This window comes from Gossypium arboreum, chromosome 5 (genome assembly GCF_025698485.1).
Source record: "Gossypium arboreum isolate Shixiya-1 chromosome 5, ASM2569848v2, whole genome shotgun sequence".
NCBI lineage: Eukaryota > Viridiplantae > Streptophyta > Magnoliopsida > Malvales > Malvaceae > Gossypium > Gossypium arboreum.
Window position 1 is genome coordinate 9,470,952 of NC_069074.1, and position 18,251 is coordinate 9,489,202.

The 18,251-nt window shown below is 33.9% G+C and overlaps 3 protein-coding genes across 3 annotated transcripts; 2 read left to right on the plus strand and 1 right to left on the minus strand.

The window, feature by feature from the left end:
* The first annotated feature begins 2,062 nt into the window (after positions 1-2,062).
* LOC108452114 (pentatricopeptide repeat-containing protein At3g14730) lies at positions 2,063-4,667 on the plus strand. Its single transcript, XM_017749864.2, has one exon. The coding sequence runs from the start codon at positions 2,231-2,233 to the stop codon at positions 4,154-4,156; it is 1,926 nt and encodes a 641-aa protein (XP_017605353.1). The 5' UTR covers positions 2,063-2,230; the 3' UTR covers positions 4,157-4,667.
* Positions 4,668-5,183: 516 nt separating this feature from the next.
* On the plus strand, positions 5,184-10,973 carry LOC108452099 (putative cyclic nucleotide-gated ion channel 7). Its single transcript, XM_017749842.2, has 8 exons — positions 5,184-5,316; positions 6,026-6,159; positions 6,585-7,173; positions 7,719-7,931; positions 8,237-8,541; positions 8,900-9,011; positions 9,283-9,519; positions 9,799-10,973. Exons 2-8 carry the CDS (start codon positions 6,101-6,103, stop codon positions 10,528-10,530), a joined length of 2,247 nt encoding a protein of 748 aa, XP_017605331.1. The 5' UTR covers positions 5,184-5,316; positions 6,026-6,100; the 3' UTR covers positions 10,531-10,973.
* A 952-nt stretch (positions 10,974-11,925) lies between these two features.
* Positions 11,926-16,668, minus strand: LOC108450350 (protein LPA3). Its single transcript, XM_017747929.2, has 12 exons — positions 16,160-16,668; positions 15,587-15,617; positions 15,207-15,299; positions 15,067-15,129; positions 14,576-14,687; positions 14,334-14,419; positions 14,009-14,067; positions 13,821-13,923; positions 13,673-13,733; positions 12,839-12,921; positions 12,686-12,766; positions 11,926-12,306 (listed from the first exon to the last, which is right to left on the minus strand). The coding sequence occupies exons 1-12, from the start codon at positions 16,591-16,593 to the stop codon at positions 12,247-12,249; spliced, it is 1,266 nt and encodes a 421-aa protein (XP_017603418.1). The 5' UTR covers positions 16,594-16,668; the 3' UTR covers positions 11,926-12,246.
* Between the last annotated feature and the right edge of the window lie 1,583 nt (positions 16,669-18,251).

Genomic DNA, 18,251 nt, shown 5'->3' on the forward strand with positions numbered 1-18,251 from the left:
TAACTCTATCTTCACCCATATTATATAAAAAATAAAAATCCTGTAAAAGTAAGAATGTAGTGGGAAGGATAGATAATGAGGACTAACTTTTTGACTACAAATGTGCATGCTTGCCTTGCCATGTGACAGTGACATTATTATGGCGGAGCTGATTTGATGTGCCACACATTTTTTTTTCTCGGGGATTTGATGTGCGATATATATTCATAGCAAGAATCTTTTCGCATTGCGGGAGGTGAGCAAATTCCTCATCCCAAATTTTATATATACGGTTTAAAAATATTAATGTCTTTTTTTTATACAGAATAGAAAAATCAATTGATTTTTATAAAAAAGACTCATTTAATTAAGTTGTAATGATGAAAAAATTAATGAGATTTTTCGTTAACTAAAATTAGTATTAATTAATTTGATCATTAATAAATGTCAACCAAACTCCTAATAGTATAAGAAATTGATATGAGGCATGTTGATATACTACATGGAGATGTGTTGTTGTGACATGCCATGTTTGTATGATTTTAGTTTAAAATTGTGATGGAATTAATTATGTAATTTTATTTAGAATAATTAAATAAGAAAGTTCAAATCTCAAATCATGAATCTGAACTTTTACTTTTATGAAAACTACTTTTGTAATTAAAAAATAGCTTTTAAACAATAAAGACGGAGAGTATGCGTATACCAGATCTTATGGATCATAATGGTTTGATAAATGATAATCAGGGCTTAGCCCTCAATTTTACCGCAAAAGAAGTAGTAGTAGCGTGGGTTTGCCATGTCCGAATTCTAATTAAGGACTCGTTTAATATTGTTTTTAAAAAATATTTTTGGAATAAAAAAGATATGGGTAATCTATAGAAATAGTTATTTTTATTTGTCTCAAGTTATATTTTAGTCACTTATGTTTGAAATGTTACGCTTTAGTCACTTATGTTACTATTTTGTTACGAAGTGATCACTCTACCGTTAAGTTCCGTTATCTCTCTAACGGTAATCCTACGTGCCAGTCCAACTAGATTTTAAATGCCAACTTGGATTTCTAAATGGGATGAAAATAGATTTTTAATTAAAAAATTTAATTAATTAAAATTTTTAAACCTAAACCTTAACTAAAAAATCTGTTCATCTTCTCTTTTTCATTTTTCTTCAGTCTCTTCTTTATTTCAATGGTTTTTTTGTCATTTAATTGGAAAAACTACTATTAAAATCAAAATAGTTGAAATCAAATTGACTGCTTCATAAAGATGGATTTAATGGAGGGTTCAAGTATGTCTTCTTTGCATTCCTCTATCTCTTTTATTCAATACTGAAAAATAAAAAATTAATTATTATTTAATGAAAACCCTAAATTAAAATTCTTGATATGAATATTAACAATTAAAAGAATTTTAGATAAAAAAAAAGTGATACCCACAAAGGGATTTTGAATAAACAAGCCGATTCAAATCAGGAAAAATCGGATTGAGAAACTAGTTATTCAAGAACGTGAAGAATTGGAAAATACAATGATTAGGAACAAAAACGATTACTATCTTTTTATTTTTCGACAACCACTTTATTTTAAGTTTTAAAACATAAATTTGTCAGTGAAGAAGATATACCTGGACTCTCCGTTAAATCTTCTTTTGTTTTGTTTTTGTACAAGAATAAATTTTTTTGATGATAATAGCTTTTTTAATCAATTAAAAAAGAAAACTAAAAAAAGGGGAAATGAGGTTTTTTAACTAAGATTTAGGGTTTAATTTTTTTAATTAATTAATTTTATTTAATAAAAAAATATATTCTCATACCATCAGGAAATCTAAGTTGGCACCTAAAATTTAGTTGAACTGCCACGTAGGATTACTGTTAGGGAGATAACGAAACTTAACGGAAGAGTGATCACTTCGTAAAAAAATAATAACATAAATAACTAAAACGTAACATTTCAAACATAAATGACTAAAATATAATCTAAAACAGATAAAAATAACTATTTTTATAGATTACTAAATAATATATTTTAAAACTGTCCAAACCACAAACAGAAAATTTCTCAAAAATGCTTTTTGAGAAGTAATATGCTCACCGCGCTAGTTAATGCTCACCGCGCTAATTAATGCTTCAGCCCTTCCATTTTGCCCGCCTAACTGCCATTTCAAAAATTGGCTCTCAAACAAAAGCAACCCCCAACAAACGTATGATTTATAGTTGTATCCTCATAGTCATACTCTTTTCCGGTTAATTAATGAACAAACGAGGCATCCTCTCAAAATCCTCAATCAACACCAACAAATTTGTATCTCTTTATCCATTTTGCTTCTCGTCTTCCAAATTTTCTTCCTCATCATCGCCCAAACCCCCGTCTTACCGTCTCTCTTCATTCATTGCCTCCCTCCAATCATGCGCCCATCAAAAGAAACTCACACAAGGCAAGCAACTCCACTCTTACATGCTCAGGAATGGCCTCCTTCAAGCCTCCCCCGCGTCCCTCACCAGTCTCATCAACATGTATTCCAAGTGCAACCAAATGACCCATGCCCTTTCCTTATTGCAAACTGCCCCCCAAAGGCCAAACATTTTTTCTTTTAATGCAATAATTTCTGGGTTTATCACGAATGAAGATCCCATTCAAGGGTTGAAGGTTTACAGGGAAATGAGGATTCTTGGTATTTTCCCTGATAAATACACGTTTCCCTGTTTGCTTAAAGGTTGTTGTGATATTATGGAGGTTTTAGAGGTTCGGAAGATTCATGGGTTGGTTTTTAAACTTGGGTTGGACTTAGATTTGTATGTTGGGAGTGGTTTGGTTAAATGCTATTTGAAGTTTTCATTCATAGAGGATGCTGAAAAAGTGTTTGATGAATTGATTGTGAGAGATGTTGTGCTTTGGAATGCTATGGTTAATGGGTATGCGCAGGTTGGGCAGTTCGATGAGGCTTTGGGAGTGTTTAAGAAGATGTGTTTAGGAGGGGTTGAAATGAGTAGTTTCACGGTTACTGGTGTTTTGTCGGTTTTTGCAATGACAGGAGATATGGACAATGGGAGGGCAATTCATGGAGTGGTCGTGAAAATGGGGTATGGTTCCAGAATCGTAGTGTCAAATACTTTGATTGATATGTATGGGAAGTGTAAGTGTGCTAGTGAAGCATTGGAGATCTTCAAAATGATGGATGAGAGGGATGTTTTTTCTTGGAATTCAATTTTGTTTGTTCATGAACAATGCGGTGATCATGATGAAACATTGAGACTTTTTCGAGTGATGTTAACGGATGGCATTCAGCCCGACTTGATCACTTTGACCACTGTGCTTCCTTCTTGTACTCAGATGGCAGCATTGATGCATGGTAAGGAGATTCATGGCCATATGATTATTAATGGGTTGACAAAAGATGGAAATGATGAAGATATTGATGATGTTCTTATCACCAATGGTATTATGGATATGTATGCGAAATGTGGGAGTATGAGAGAGGCTCATTTGGTTTTTGATAAGATGAGCCATAAGGATGTTGCGTCCTGGAACATTTTAATCATGGGTTATGGCATACATGGTTATGGAAGTAAGGCATTGGATATGTTTTCGCTCATGTGTGAGAGTGAATTTAAGCCTGATGATGTCACATTTGTGGGGGTCCTGTCAGCCTGCAGCCATGCTGGCTTTGTGAGCCTAGGGCGTGAACTCCTGGGGCAAATGAAGTCAAAGTATGGTGTTGTTCCTACCATAGACCATTATACTTGTGTAGTTGACATGCTTGGTCGGGCTGGCCAGCTTGAGGAGGCTTATCAGTTGGCTCTAGCATCGCCTACTGAGTCCAATGCTGTTGTGTGGAGGGCCTTATTGGCGGCATGCCGGCTCCATGGAAACTCAGATATAGCTGAGGCAGCTGCGAAGCATGTGTTTCAGATTGAGCCTGAGCATAGTGGTAGTTATGTATTGATGTCCAATGTTTACGTAGCAGCTGGGAAATACAAAGAAGTATTGGATGTTAGAAACATGATGAAGCAACAAAATGTCAGAAAATTACCGGGGTGTAGCTGGATTGAAGTCAAGAATGGAATCCATGCCTTTATTAATGGTGATCGGACGCATCCTGGATCAAACTCTATTTATGACGGATTGCATTCATTGACTGCTCTTTTGCACGAACACGACTATGTACCAGACTTCTAGTGTCAACTTCGTGCTGGATATATTCTCATGGCAATAAATGACAGAATGCTTTTCCATCTTTTCTTCATATGTGGATACAACCTTAAAATCTCGGGTCCAGAATAAGATATGAATGAGAAATAACGCCAACAAACCCCATATAATTTATGGTTCAATGATAAGATAAACTTTTATAATATTCTTTAGGGAAAGAACTAGCTGGCCAACTTGTATGCTGAAACTTTTCCGCCTGTAGTCTAGTCCAAGATTGATTACGCGTTTTGGAGTTTTGGTTATTTTAAAGCTATTTAGAAGACGAGATGTCAAATGGACTTCTGATAATGTTGAAGGTAAACTATATGTATGCTAGGTAAAGTTTTACATGGCATGTACATGAGCTATAACAATCTTTTGTTATAGCAATTACCAATAGGTTGATTGAAGCCAAGTCCACTGTCTCCCCCCAAAAATGCAAAATTCATTATATAGTCCTAATTTTTAAAAAATCACAAATTGGTATAATGATCCCTAATTTTTTAGTCATTTCTAATCCTTAAAATAGTTTTTTTTTTTACTTCACTCTTGGACCGTAAAAGTTTTGGGTCGTGACTTGAAAAGCACATTTGTAACTAAAAGGATTGGAATTTAGCTTTGGCTTAATGACAAATTTGGCTACTAATGTTTGTATGTTTTGTCAAAATGGTCCTAATTGTATTTTTGAGCCTTTTTTGATCATAAACATTTGTTATTTTTTTCAGTCTGCTTTTTCTAACATTTAATGATCCAAAATATGATATAAAAACATTAAAATTGTAGTATAATCCAATTGGTATAAGCATTAGGAAGATATGAATATAATATAATCATAATGATCCAAGTATAGATAGGGTCAGCATTCAAAACTGAATTTAGTGTTTTTTAAGATGAATATCAAAATGTACCATAATTTTAATTTATTACTTTGGGAAAGGCCAATAACCGTAATAACTAACTCTTAAACCTCCCCAAAAATAACATATAAATTTCTCTCTCTATCTTTCTCTTTTTCGTTTGGACCATTCCTTTCCTTGTTCAAGCCCTTATTTTTGTCTGTGTTTTTTGTCTGTGTGTGTGTTTTTTTTTTCTTTCTCTGATCCTCCTATATTGTACATTCCCGTAGCACCAACCAGCAAATAATTACTGTAAGTTATCTTATCTATAATTTTAATTTTTGCATTAATAACATATTCAATATACAATGCTATGCATGCAATGCAATGTAATATTCATGTCGTAATTCATTTGTTTTTCTTTTAATCATTTGCTACCTTATTTAGTTAAAATCTGGGTAATGTTCTGAATACATTCTCTAGGATTTCCAGATAATTCTCAGTTTTCTTTTTCTCCTTTCTGGTTTTCTTTTAATGGTCAGCATACTTCAATTAAATATCGGGTTCCTAGACTTCTCCAAGCAAAAATTTAAAAGAAAAAAAAATCTTAGGAGTTTTTAGCAATACAATAAAAAAAACGAAGAAAAAGCTGGAGTTTTTGTTCATAGCATGATAGTCTTCTCCAATAAGCCAAATGAAACATCACATCAATATTGTAATTAGAATTTACAAACACAATATTAAGAATAGCATAAATAGGTATGTATTATTGGGAATTAATTTTCAAGGCGTTTATACCTAATTTGAGAATGGAAGAATTGTGGGCTGATAGTTTGGAATTTTTTAACACAACTTTCATACATCACTTGTATCGTTAGTGCCACTCAAAATGCCGCTTAGGTTTTATTGTCTTGAGATTATTGTGGTGTTTAAGAATCAGAATTTTCATGGGTGAAATGATATGTTTGCTTTCCATGATGATGATGATGCTGACAAATTTTGGAAAATTTTGTGAGGCAAGATTGGATGTGAACTTTTTGATATATCCATGAAGTAGCGGGACTCAATGTTTCAAAACACATGATCTTTCTGCAAAATGTTTGGTGGTGCTTACAAGTCTCAGATTATTGGAGGTCAGAAGGAGAAATTTGTTAGGTATTAATTAATATACGGTACATTTCTTTTTCTATTTTGCTTCAGATATATTTCTTTTGCATCTTATGTGATTCATTTCAAACACCATACGATCGGCTGGAAAGGGGAGAGTATTTGTCGATTCTTGTGTGACCAAATTTATCACTTTCTTCCTTACTAGGACTGACAAATTGGTATAGGCTATCTTTCATATAATTAAATATTCATTAGTTAACAGTGAGTTGCATTTGTGAATCAGAAAAGTGAAATCTATATGAAATCAAATGGAAAATGATTGTCCAGTTAATGAAGCTAAAAGTTATGATTTTTCCTTGTCTATTGTTCTTTTCATTTGAATCTATTTAGCAAAGTTGCAGGGTTTAGGATATTATTGTTATATGATTTTTGTACTAGTGCCTGATTGTTGCATCTACTTTTAACTCAAGGTTGGACGATTTAGACTCTCCAGTGTCAATGGCGTCAGGGACCGGAGGAATGAAGAAAGGTGGATTTAATGTAGAGGGCTACAAATACAGTGGTCCAGGAAAGAAGAAGGCATCAAAGAAATCATTTAATATAGGGATGATGAAAGGACCAGAAGGACTACTAACATTGGGTCGCAACCTCAGATCCGAGGTGACGCGAGTTGTGTTCCCGGAAGATCTCAAAGTGTCCGATAAAATGATATTTGATCCCCAAGATAAATCTATTTTGCTATGGAACAGGTTCTTTGTGGTGTCCTGCATTCTTTCAGTATCAGTCGATCCACTGTTTTTCTATCTTCCCATCTTCAATAGTCGAGCACATTGCCTTGGCATTGACGTAAGGTTGGGAGTCACAACTACCACCATTCGGACAGTCATCGATGCTTTCTACCTCATTCGTATGGGTCTTCAGTTCCGTACAGCATATATTGCACCATCCTCGAGGGTTTTTGGACGAGGTGAACTTGTGATAGATCCTGCACAGATAGCTACTCGATATTTAAGTCGTTACTTCTTTGTTGATTTTCTTTCTGTGCTCCCCCTGCCACAGGTTTGAGAAACTACTTGCTTCGCCAATGTCTGTATGTTTATGTATATCTAGTAGAGCTCTGCTACTTTATCAGAAAATTCAATTTCTATTAGCTACTTTATAAAGTTCTGTTGAAATTTTATTCTTTGAGTTTCATGTGGTAGTTTGCAGTTGATATGAATACGATCATCCGTTTATATTCACTCATATGGTACTTTATTGTACAATATGTATAAGAATAATACTATAAGATACATAATTCAAGAAACAATCTCTAAACTTTGACATAATAAAGAAAAATCCCATTTTTCTTATATTGCTGATCTGAGCATACTTTCTTGCAATCTAGGCTTTGTTACATACATTCGAAAGACCCTTTCTGCATTTTTTTTAAGAGTCCTAATTGATCATTATATAGATTGACCAAAGAAATTTTACATGAAAACTCAATGCTAACATTGTGAGAGATGTTATGGTAGAATAACATACAGCATGCAGCTGTATCTGTTCTGAATTGCATAGGAGGTGGAAATGGTTCTTTCCCTTAACTGCTTCCTTATCTGCAGATGGTGGTGTGGAAATATCTTCACAAATCAAAAGGTTCAGAGGTATGGGCGACGAAACAGGCTTTGCTAGTCATTGTATTTGTTCAGTATATTCCTAGGTTTGTCCGCTTTATACCTTTAACTTCAGAGCTGAAGAAGACAGCCGGTACTTTCGCTGACAGTGCTTGGGTCGGTGCTGCTTATTATCTCCTATGGTACATTCTTGCTAGCCATGTAAGTTTCTGTTAGCTATTACAAGAGCTTGCTAATTTCTCCAATTCTGTTCTAGCCATGACAGACTGTGGATGGTTTAAGCATCCAGCCTTTGTAAGGTTATGCATGCCATTATATATTGTTGCGTTGCATTCCTCTTTAGTATCTGCCACCCCATCAGCAGTGGCAGTTTTAGATGTCATAATCAATCCCATCGATCTTAGGATATACATCAACACCAAATCTTTTCACTAAAAGTGCGTATTCAAGATACAATTGAAATACAACACTGGACTGGTTTGATTAGTTTGAGATGGAGTATGCAGATAGCTGGGGCCTTTTGGTACTTATTGGCAGTAGAGCGTAAAGACACATGCTGGCGAATTGCTTGTGAACAAAGTGGAAAGTGCAACATAGATTTCTTGTACTGCGGCAATAGGCATATGCAGGGTTTTGCAGCCTGGCGAAGGGTGAGAGACAAAGAACTTGATGGTAAATGTGGTCTTCAAGATGATGATTCACCATTCAATTATGGGATCTACACACGAGCTATAGAATCTGAGATTGTTTCATCCAACGTCTTTTTCTCTAAATTCTGTTACTGTCTCTGGTGGGGCTTACAGAATTTAAGGTCTGCACTTTCTCCTCAATACATTACAGTCTACAGACATAGGCACACATTTTCATTGTCTTATATATTTTACGTTTGTAGCAAATCGTGATCTCTGTTAAAAAGCTACCAAAATACTTTTGATTCCCGTGTTCTAATATACATAGGATAGAATGAAAAAAAAATCCCATTATCATCTTCGCAATATACCTAAGGACCTTCCTTTTCCGGATTAACCCATCTTGCTTTTTTTTAGAGCGCTTGGCATGACACTTGCCGGATGAGAGAATTATCTCTGCTAATTTGTCATCTTTTGATGTTTGAGTTTTGTTTTTTTGTATGCATACATACTGATCGAAATTCATTTTATTTTGTGCAGCACCCTGGGTCAGGGCCTTGAAACCAGCACATATCCAGGAGAGGTTCTGTTTTCCATAGCAATAGCTATCTTTGGGCTTATCCTCTTCGCGCTTTTGATTGGAAACATGCAGGTAAACTGAAGGCTGTTGTGTTTTTAGGAATGAATTAAAAAGCAAAACCAGAGAACTGAAAGCTGGAAAAAAAGGTCTAAATTTCAGCATACTGACTTGATGGCTTCGATTCTGAATCCTTTTTGTTAAAGCATGATTCCTTATAACTGCCAGAAACGGCTGAAACTTTTACTCTCAAGGGATTATTACACGTTTATCTTTGAAAAATTAAACAAAATAAAACGTAAGCTATACAACAACGCTGAAGTGAGGTTTCTCGTTATTGCAACAGACCTACCTTCAGTCTCTTACAGTTCGTCTCGAGGAAATGAGGATTAAAAGGCGTGACTCCGAGCAGTGGATGCATCATCGTGCGCTTCCCGAGGATCTCAAGGAGAGAGTTCGACGTTATGACCAATACAAATGGTTAGAGACTCGTGGAGTTGACGAAGAAAACTTGGTCCAGAGTTTACCAAAAGATCTGAGGAGGGACATTAAGCGACATCTTTGTTTGAATCTGGTCCGACGGGTAATGATCATCAAGAGTACATTTTTTCTTGTTCTCTTACAACCAACTTTTAGTGTCTCTTTGGGGCCAGCATATGAATCATAAAGTAACTTGAGGGTGATCTTAGTGTAAGTTTTTTGCATTACATACTGTCAAAAGTCACGCTTTGCTTACTAGATCCCTCGCCTGTTTGTCGTCGAGAGGGGTGTTAAAATTGCATACCCTATTAGACTCTTGGCCTTCCGAACTGACTTTTGAGATTGGATTTGAGTTTCATTAAACTCATGTTACCGTTTGCAGGTACCTCTGTTTGCTAACATGGATGAGAGGTTACTTGATGCAATTTGTGAGCGACTCAAACCAAGTTTATACACAGAACACACTTACATAGTCAGAGAAGGGGATCCAGTAAACGAGATGCTTTTTGTTATACGTGGCCGCCTTGAAAGTGTGACAACAGATGGCGGAAGGAGTGGGTTTTTCAACAGAGGTTTGCTGAAAGAAGGGGACTTTTGTGGTGAGGAGCTCTTGACTTGGGCGCTTGACCCCAAAGCTGGTTCCAACTTGCCATTATCAACTCGAACAGTCATGGCTTTAACCGAGGTGGAGGCATTTGCATTAGAAGCTGAAGAGCTGAAATTCGTTTCAAGTCAGTTCAGGCGGCTTCATAGTAGGCAGGTTCAGCACACCTTCCGCTTCTACTCACAGCAATGGCGTACTTGGGCAGCCTGCTTCATCCAAACCGCATGGCGCAAGTATGCCAAAAGGAAACATGCAGAACTTCGACGTAAGGAAGAGGAGGAAGAGCTAGACTATTATGATGATGATGATGATGATGATGACGATCAACAGGCCTTGATTGGCCAAACTGGTAGCTCCACAGAACAACACAGCATTCGTGCAACTATATTTGCATCGCGGTTCGCGGCTAATCTTAGAGGCCACAGGGGTCGAGGCTCGACTAGTTCCAAGAGCTTGCTCAAGGTTTCAAAGCCAACAGATCCTGACTTCACTGATCTTGACAATCGTTAATTTGGCGATAATATCTAATGAGCTTTATTCTGCTCCATACTTGAACAAGTTCAAGCTGTTTTGGTATCTGTTACTACTACTGCTTTAGTCAACTCTTGGTTTAACTTTGTCTCATATATTTGCCGGCTACTTTTTTTTTTTCATTTTTTCTAAAAAAATATGCAGAAGAAGAAGGTTACAAATATCGATATTTGAATCTTAAATGTGTTAGATTATACTCGGTGAATTGAAGGTTTAAGTATTAGGTTGAAATCATCGTGGTTGGTTAAGCACCGGTTTTGATTGGTGTGCGCTGTTTCAATACTAAAACAAAATATTAAATTATCCTTTTTGTATCGATGAAAATTTTTGTACGTATCGATTGCACCGGCCAATCCCGATCATATCGTACGGAACATGGTGCACCGATCATCGAACCAAATGACATTAAAAAATATTATTTTTTAGTATTTGTTTTATCTAAAACTTTAAAAAGTCACTTGAATTAATCAAGACTATACTTAATCCAACAAACCTTAAATTTTAAAATATAAAATATAAAATTAAAATATAATAAAAATAAACTCACTCAAGGAAAAAATTTATTTATTTTATTTCTCTCATATTGTTGTTTAATATGTAAGATATTTTTTTTTTGTTAATTTTAGATTTACTGAATGATAGATTTTTATTTTAGAGTTTATTGATGAGTCTCTTATATAATTGATAAATATTTTATATTTAAAATTTGTTTAATATTATTCATTTAATATTCTTAAATATTTCCATAGAAAAATGAGACACCCATCCATACAACTATCTTGGTTCAAACAATGGCATTAATTTTATTGAAAAATAGTTATATACTATTAATCATATATTTATAATAATTGAACAGTACACTTTGCTTTTTACTTTCTTTATTTCTAATAATAAGTTTCAAAATCCTTTAATAAGTTATACAGTTAGTTGAAAGCTTCAAACTACATTTTAGTAAATACTTAAACTAATTATTTCTTGTCTACACAATCTATCAAATTGAAAACAACTTCTTTTTTTTTAAAAGTGTCAATATGCAAGTTTTTTATTCATAGTTTCTGAAACATGGAACTTTTAATACTATCAAAATATTTTATTTAAGAGCCTATCAACTATCAATGTTAGTGGGAATGTTTTTATTCTTATTTTATTTTTATAATATTTTCTCTTTATTATTAAAATGAATGTCTAAACTTTTTAGTTCAAAAATTTTATTTACTACAATTTTAAATAATACATTAGAATCTATTACTTCTCAAGTTTATGGTTGTTACAACAAACACATGGTCATAGCAGTACATTTGTATGGTTTATTATGATTTTTGGACCTTCATATCACAATCACTTACACTGTGACTGCTATTACAGGAGATCAAGTTTATGGCATAAAAGGTTGTTTCATTAGGGAAAAAAATCAAATTTAGCATTACATAAACTAAGGTTTATCAACAAGCAATATGAACAACCTTGAATTTTACTTTTCTTCCTCATTACTGTCTGAATCAAGGAGATTGCAAGAAACGCAAAAACCACGTTCTACATTACTTTGATTTGTGTAAAGAAGGAGCTTGGTTAAATGGAAATGTAAAAAAAAAAAAAGTTTGAAAGAAATTTATAAGGAAAATTTGTTCCATGCATCATCAAATTCCACCATCTATGCGCAAGATGTATCATTGTGTTTAACTGTCATTCAGCTACTCAACTACGCCATGCAGAAGATACCTCCAATTCAACTTCCTCTTCCCACCAAGTAGAAGTCTGCAATAATAAGTGACTTGGTTTGTTGGTTAGATGATTAGAATTTCAAGATGCTTAATCCCTACAATGTAATATACATATGTATATAAACCTATTTCTCATCTTGTTTCCTTAAGTTTCATCAATTATGTATATTTTAGAATAATCCAATGCAGAATGCCCTCCTAATTTCTGAGAATAATCCAATGCAGAATGCCCTCTAATTTCTGAGAATACCAAGCTGAAATGTTATCGTATGGCCAGAACATGTAAAACCGGAAGGAAGAAAAAAGTTGGAACTTTGTTCAGGGAGGAATGGAGGATATTGCTATGAGCATTCGATTTAAGAATCTCAAACGAAACATGGTAATGTAAAAGAGAAAATAGAATAGACAAAAACCTTGTAGCCTCTACGAAGAAATTCTAGTTGACTTCCTTGTTCCTCTTGCAATCCGAGGACCCGCAGCAATTCTTCCTTGGTCTAGACCAAATCGAATCATACAAGTCATTGGAAAGAATGTAATTCAAAACGACCAAGAGCCAAGGTAAATACCTCTCCTAGAGTGAAACGAGTTGCGCTCTCAGCTACACAAGCATAAGAACCATCTGCTTGCTTAAGCATCACCTGCCAAGGTCCTGCACAGATTCCAAGTTAAAATGGGGAGATATGTAAATACATGTCATTATGTATCAAATTCGATTGTGACATAAAAGCTTCTTTCTAGGCCCAATATTGTGCATTCACATGTACAAAAAACGGTGGATTAAAAGGATAAGCACCCAATCAATATGAAAAAAGAACTAAAATTGTTTGCAAAAATGGAAAAACATCTATAAGATTACCGAAACTTGGTCCAAAAAAGATTTAGTTGTTTAATAGAAAATGATCCCATTGATTTATCATTTTTCTGTTACATGTCAAATAAATCATTCCATAATCTATTCTTCAGATGTCTCCTAATCTTTCTTATTTGGACTGCACTGCCTGCTCTCATCAGAGTCCAATCTGCTTTAAAGTTTCCTTACTTTCAAGATTATTATATCAAATTAACTAGATGAAGTTACTTGGACTCACATGTAAGTGTGAGATACAAGTATGTGTCAATGTTGATTTTTTTTTTTTTTTTATTTTACATTTTTCCATGTATTTGAGGGGTCCTTGAAGGTCATATCTGCATACCTGTCTAGAAATATGTTGGACAGGTGTCAAGTATGCAAGTGCATACCCATATCTGGAAAGAGCTTATAGATTTTCAGAGATACAAGTATGCAAGCACTAAGTTGCCTATAGTTTGTATGACTCAATCATTCTTCCATGTTCAAAATCTATAATGGAACAGAAATGGAACAGTTGAAAGGTAAATTTCAAGAAGGTTTAATTGTGTACCAGGATACTGGCGAAATAGTGCTCCACTGTAATTCACCACAAAAGGTGCAACAGCTACTGTCTTACAACATTTGGAAAGAAAACGGTCAGTATAAAACCATGTCAGAAATTAAACTCAATGGAGCTAAACAGTGAATTGAATAACTACCTTGGAGTACTCCCTGATTCGTATATAGAACACTGGGACGAACTGTGAAAGAAATCGATAGTGCAAATCTTTCGTAGGAAATCCCAAAAGACCCAAATCAGCACTGCAAACATAAGCAGCCTCAATCAAAAGTAAATTCACTGATCATTGAATCGCCATTGAAAGGTGAAAAGCAGTAAAAATTTTACCGCAAAGTATCAAGTTCAAGATTGAATAGAAGTGTTGGGGTTGATGGAGCATATTTCTCCTGCAAATTCAAATCACAGTCACACGATGGAGAAGAAATAAAGGCACGGATATGTTATTTTAACTGTGTACCGACTTAATATATCCTGCGGTGAGTAATATGACATGTTTACTCATGTATATAAACAGATCAGATTAGCAGACCCATGTAAGCAGAAGAGCATAACTTTGACTAGCCACCAGTTTGAAGTACAAATCAATCTATAAATAGATAATAAATAGGAAAATGAAAAGGGTGAAAGGCCTTATAAAATGTAAGAATCATACCACATACTTCTCTATAACAGAAAGTTCACGTGTGCTACAATTAATAAATATATAAAGAGTTGGTGGCTCCTTTGCTTCCCAACGACCTACATTGCAGAGATTGCAGAATGTTTAAATTCTTGTGTGCAAGTATAAACAGGATAAGAGGACATGAAATTTTGAAGCAATTAAGTATCAAAGTTCATTGATTAGTTAGGTGGAGTGGAAAACTCTCACATACAGCTGGATTTTCAGGAACAAACCTTCATTTTCATCTACAAAATCAAAATCCAGAGTGTTCTTGATAGATTTGAAGAATGAGGTTACAGCATCACTAGGGACATCATCGAGGGAGCCTATAGATATACCATCAATCTGAAAGTGAAGAATCAAGAATCAAACTCCCTTACTCTGCAGGCGATTATGCAAATAATGGATTATGAATTTAAAGCATGAGGGTGAAAAGTGTACTGCCCCTATATAAAAATCTATAGCTGCATGAATAGACGGGTTTTAGTTTTTGAGAGGTCATATCTTTAAATCTAAGTGTCAGAATTTCTCGATATAAATGCAGATTGAATTAACCCCTGAAACCATCTAAGGAATGAAACAAATAATGATGCCGAAGGGCCAACATGATACCCCATGTATACTTCAGTGACAATAAACAACAAAACCCTTGCTATGAAAAGAGCCCGCCTTGGCAAATTTGCACAGAAAATGGAGAGTAATCTCGAATGATTCATTTTATTACCGAGTCAAGAGCTGCTTTGAAAAGCTCAGAGGCCCTCCGCTTTTCTGGCTTATCAGGAAACACCTGAACAAGAAGTAAGAAATTACACTTATCTTTGAAACGAAATATCAATTTTTCAGCAATTGGAAGTATCTTCTTACTATGCAAGCCCGGGTTTCCATTTTCTGTTGGAGTTTCCTGACAACGGCCAAGGCAAGTTGAATGTTGGCATCAATGAACTCATCTGAAGATCCCTTCACATATTTAGACATCAGAGAAAATTATGTACTATAAAATTTCTCCTTAAACATAATCATCATCATACAATATACTGTGATTTCTGGAAGTACTACACCAAGAGGCAACAATACTAGGCTTTGGTTTTCAATTCCTATGAGTAAAGCCAAATGGACAGATTAGGAACAAAAGCAAGATACAAAAGATAGAATGAAAAAAGAAAGCAGTGAAGCTTTTAAATGAGAAAGAAAATCCATGAAGGTTAGTTCAACTCATTTTGGGAAATGTAAAAATGAAAATGTACCTTATATGAAGACATGTTGCTTGGCAAGGGCCTGCACGGGCAGAAAACCCATTCATAGAAAAAGACCAACTATTAGGGAGAAAAAAGTAAACAGATAATCAACTGAAATTCTTAATAAAAATGGATGAACTGAAGAAGGGTACATAAAGAAGCAAAATATATTTCTTTTAAGTATAAAATATATGATTTCATATATTTATAAACAACAGTTTTTATTAGAATTGTCGCTAGAAATCAAGTCATTTGTGATTTGTTCGTTCTTATCAACTATGACTATGTTTACATTAAATATTAGGAAGCAGAAGCAGAAGCAGAAGCAGAAACAGACAGAATAAAAAAAAGATAAATATCAGAAACTGCCAATTCCAAACTACTATTATCAGATGATTTCGCAATTTTTAACCTCAAAAGCTTGTTATAGTGAACTACTACTACATACACAGTCAGCTAAAATGGGATAGCGCTTTCAATAACTAAAGGGGAAATGGAAATGAAGAAAAGGTTTTGTAAACCTAAAAAAAGACCAAGAAAATCAAAATAAATCATAAATAAAGAGGAAGATAGGAAACGTACGGGAAATCAATCTCGAGACGGGTTTTGCCATCTTGAATAGCATAAGCAAGGGAGTTAGCGGCATCGGTTACGAGAACATCGTATGACTTAGGCTTGTAAAGCGCCACTCCTTTCTTGGGATCGAAGCTCCCCGTCGATGCTGCAGCGGGTGGAGTTGCTTCCTTGTTGTCTTTGGTGGCGCATTGGATTTGTATTCTTGGTCCGGGAGTGAAAGTGGGAAAACGATGGCAAGAAGCAAGGCGAAGTGGAATGAGGGAATGGGGAGGTGGCGGGATAGAGAGGAGTGAAGAGAAAGAGACGGCCATGAAACTCATGGCTATTGCCTTGGGAGCTGCTGAGCTGGTTTTCCTGAAAGCCTCAAAGACAAGAAGGGATACACCATGGAAACCGTCTAAGATGAGATTATATGATAACCAGCGGCAGCCACGTGTCATACTTTTTTCCCCCTGTTTTCGGGGTTCGTCGTGATTGTCTTCCCTTCCCTAGAATGTCGAAGTAAATAAAATATACATTGCTTTTACTCTATTTTATCCGAAAATAATAAAAGAAATAAAAATGGATTAAATTAATCAAATTCATTGTATTATATATTTTATAAATTTTGATAGGTAAATAATTTGTTTTATTAAATTTTAATATGTTTGTGCATTTATTTGCGTTTGTAATTTTTATTGATTATTATACTTTATCTAACTTTTGTAATTTTTTATTGATTATTATATTTTATTTAACTTAGACATGTGACAACATAAAATACAATTTAGAAAGCAAACATTAATAGTTCTTCATCTTATATAGTTCGTGGATGGCCCTCACACCACCCACAAGGGCATGAGAGAGTCATTTACTAAAAGTTTTCCCATCAGAATCGCTAAAAAATATTAATCTCATACTACTTCAATAAAAAGAATATCATAGTAAGCCCACACAATATCACGTTTGACAACAATTAAAACTTAACATACCTATCACTTGCTAACTATACAAGTGAATCACTATTCATATTGTTAGTAACATGACACTACGTGATAAGGGAATCTCTCTTATATATCCTTAACACATAAAAAAAATAAATAATCTCTTCCCCAAAACACTTTACCTCATAATCTAAACTCACGCAACCTCCTCTCTCTGTACTCCTACTTCCCTTCCTCAGTCCTTTTCTCCTATTTTCTATCTATCACAAGTGATCATCACCTTTTTCTCCTTATTGAACACCAAAAATAACAATTGATATAAACAAAAGTTTTACCTCACAAAGAATAAACAAAATAAAATAATTATCAATTCTTATTAATAATATTAATATTCCTATGAATTTCTACAATAAATATGATTGATGTTTTCTTAATTTTGTTTACATATAATGATGTAAATTTATATATTCAACTTCTACTTATATTATTTTATATTGTTATAATTTCTAAGTTATCCTCTAGTTGGTGATTAAAGAGGAATTCAAACATTAAATCTAGTTTATATATAGCCCACCTCATTCCTGATGGACTTATCCGTTTAACAAAGCCCAATCCTAGGAGAGACTACACGCATTTCATTTTCTTTGTCTAACTAATTTATATGAAAAGTCAAATTTTTTAAAAGATTCTATTATTTTAAATTTTAATTAATTATTTTTATAAGTAAAATTTAGATTTATCAAATTTATAATGAAAAATATATACTTCTTAATTTGATAGTAATAAATTTAAAATAGAAAAAGCAATTAACAAAATTTGACAAACTAGTCTTATGTTTGGATTGAATAAAAATAAGGGAAAAAAAGTAAGTGAAACCAATTCTCTCTCTTGTTTGGATAATTTTTTTATTCAAGTAAGCGAAAGTAACTCTTGAGTTACTTGGGAAAAGAAAGTACTGTTTCATTTAAGATACAAAATATTGTTTTTTTATATCATATTAACATTTTAGATAAGTTATTTTATAAATTTAATATAATTAAAGAATTTATAACAAATAACTTTTTACTTAACTTTCCTAGTTTAACCAAACAAAATACAAAAAATCTTCACATTTATAATTTATTTCATTTTTAATTTCATTTATTTAAACGAAAAAAACATATATCATTTCCTTT

What these genes read in the sequence shown, in the direction of transcription:
- LOC108452114 (XM_017749864.2), top strand. Translation starts at nt 2,231, where the DNA reads ATGAACAAACGAGGCATCCTCTCAAAATCCTCAATCAACACCAACAAA.
- LOC108452099 (XM_017749842.2), top strand. Translation starts at nt 6,101, where the DNA reads ATGTTTGGTGGTGCTTACAAGTCTCAGATTATTGGAGGTCAGAAGGAG. An exon ending in GGTACATTCTTGCTAGCCAT is followed by an intron (nt 7,932 to 8,236) that starts GTAAGTTTCTGT and finishes TGGAGTATGCAG; the next exon opens with ATAGCTGGGGCCTTTTGGTA. An exon ending in TTTTGATTGGAAACATGCAG is followed by an intron (nt 9,012 to 9,282) that starts GTAAACTGAAGG and finishes TTATTGCAACAG; the next exon opens with ACCTACCTTCAGTCTCTTAC.
- LOC108450350 (XM_017747929.2), bottom strand. Translation starts at nt 16,593, where the DNA reads ATGACACGTGGCTGCCGCTGGTTATCATATAATCTCATCTTAGACGGT. An exon ending in GCAACATGTCTTCATATAAG is followed by an intron (nt 15,300 to 15,586) that starts GTACATTTTCAT and finishes AAATATGTGAAG; the next exon opens with GGATCTTCAGATGAGTTCAT. An exon ending in CTTGAACTTGATACTTTGCG is followed by an intron (nt 13,924 to 14,008) that starts GTAAAATTTTTA and finishes TTATGTTTGCAG; the next exon opens with TGCTGATTTGGGTCTTTTGG.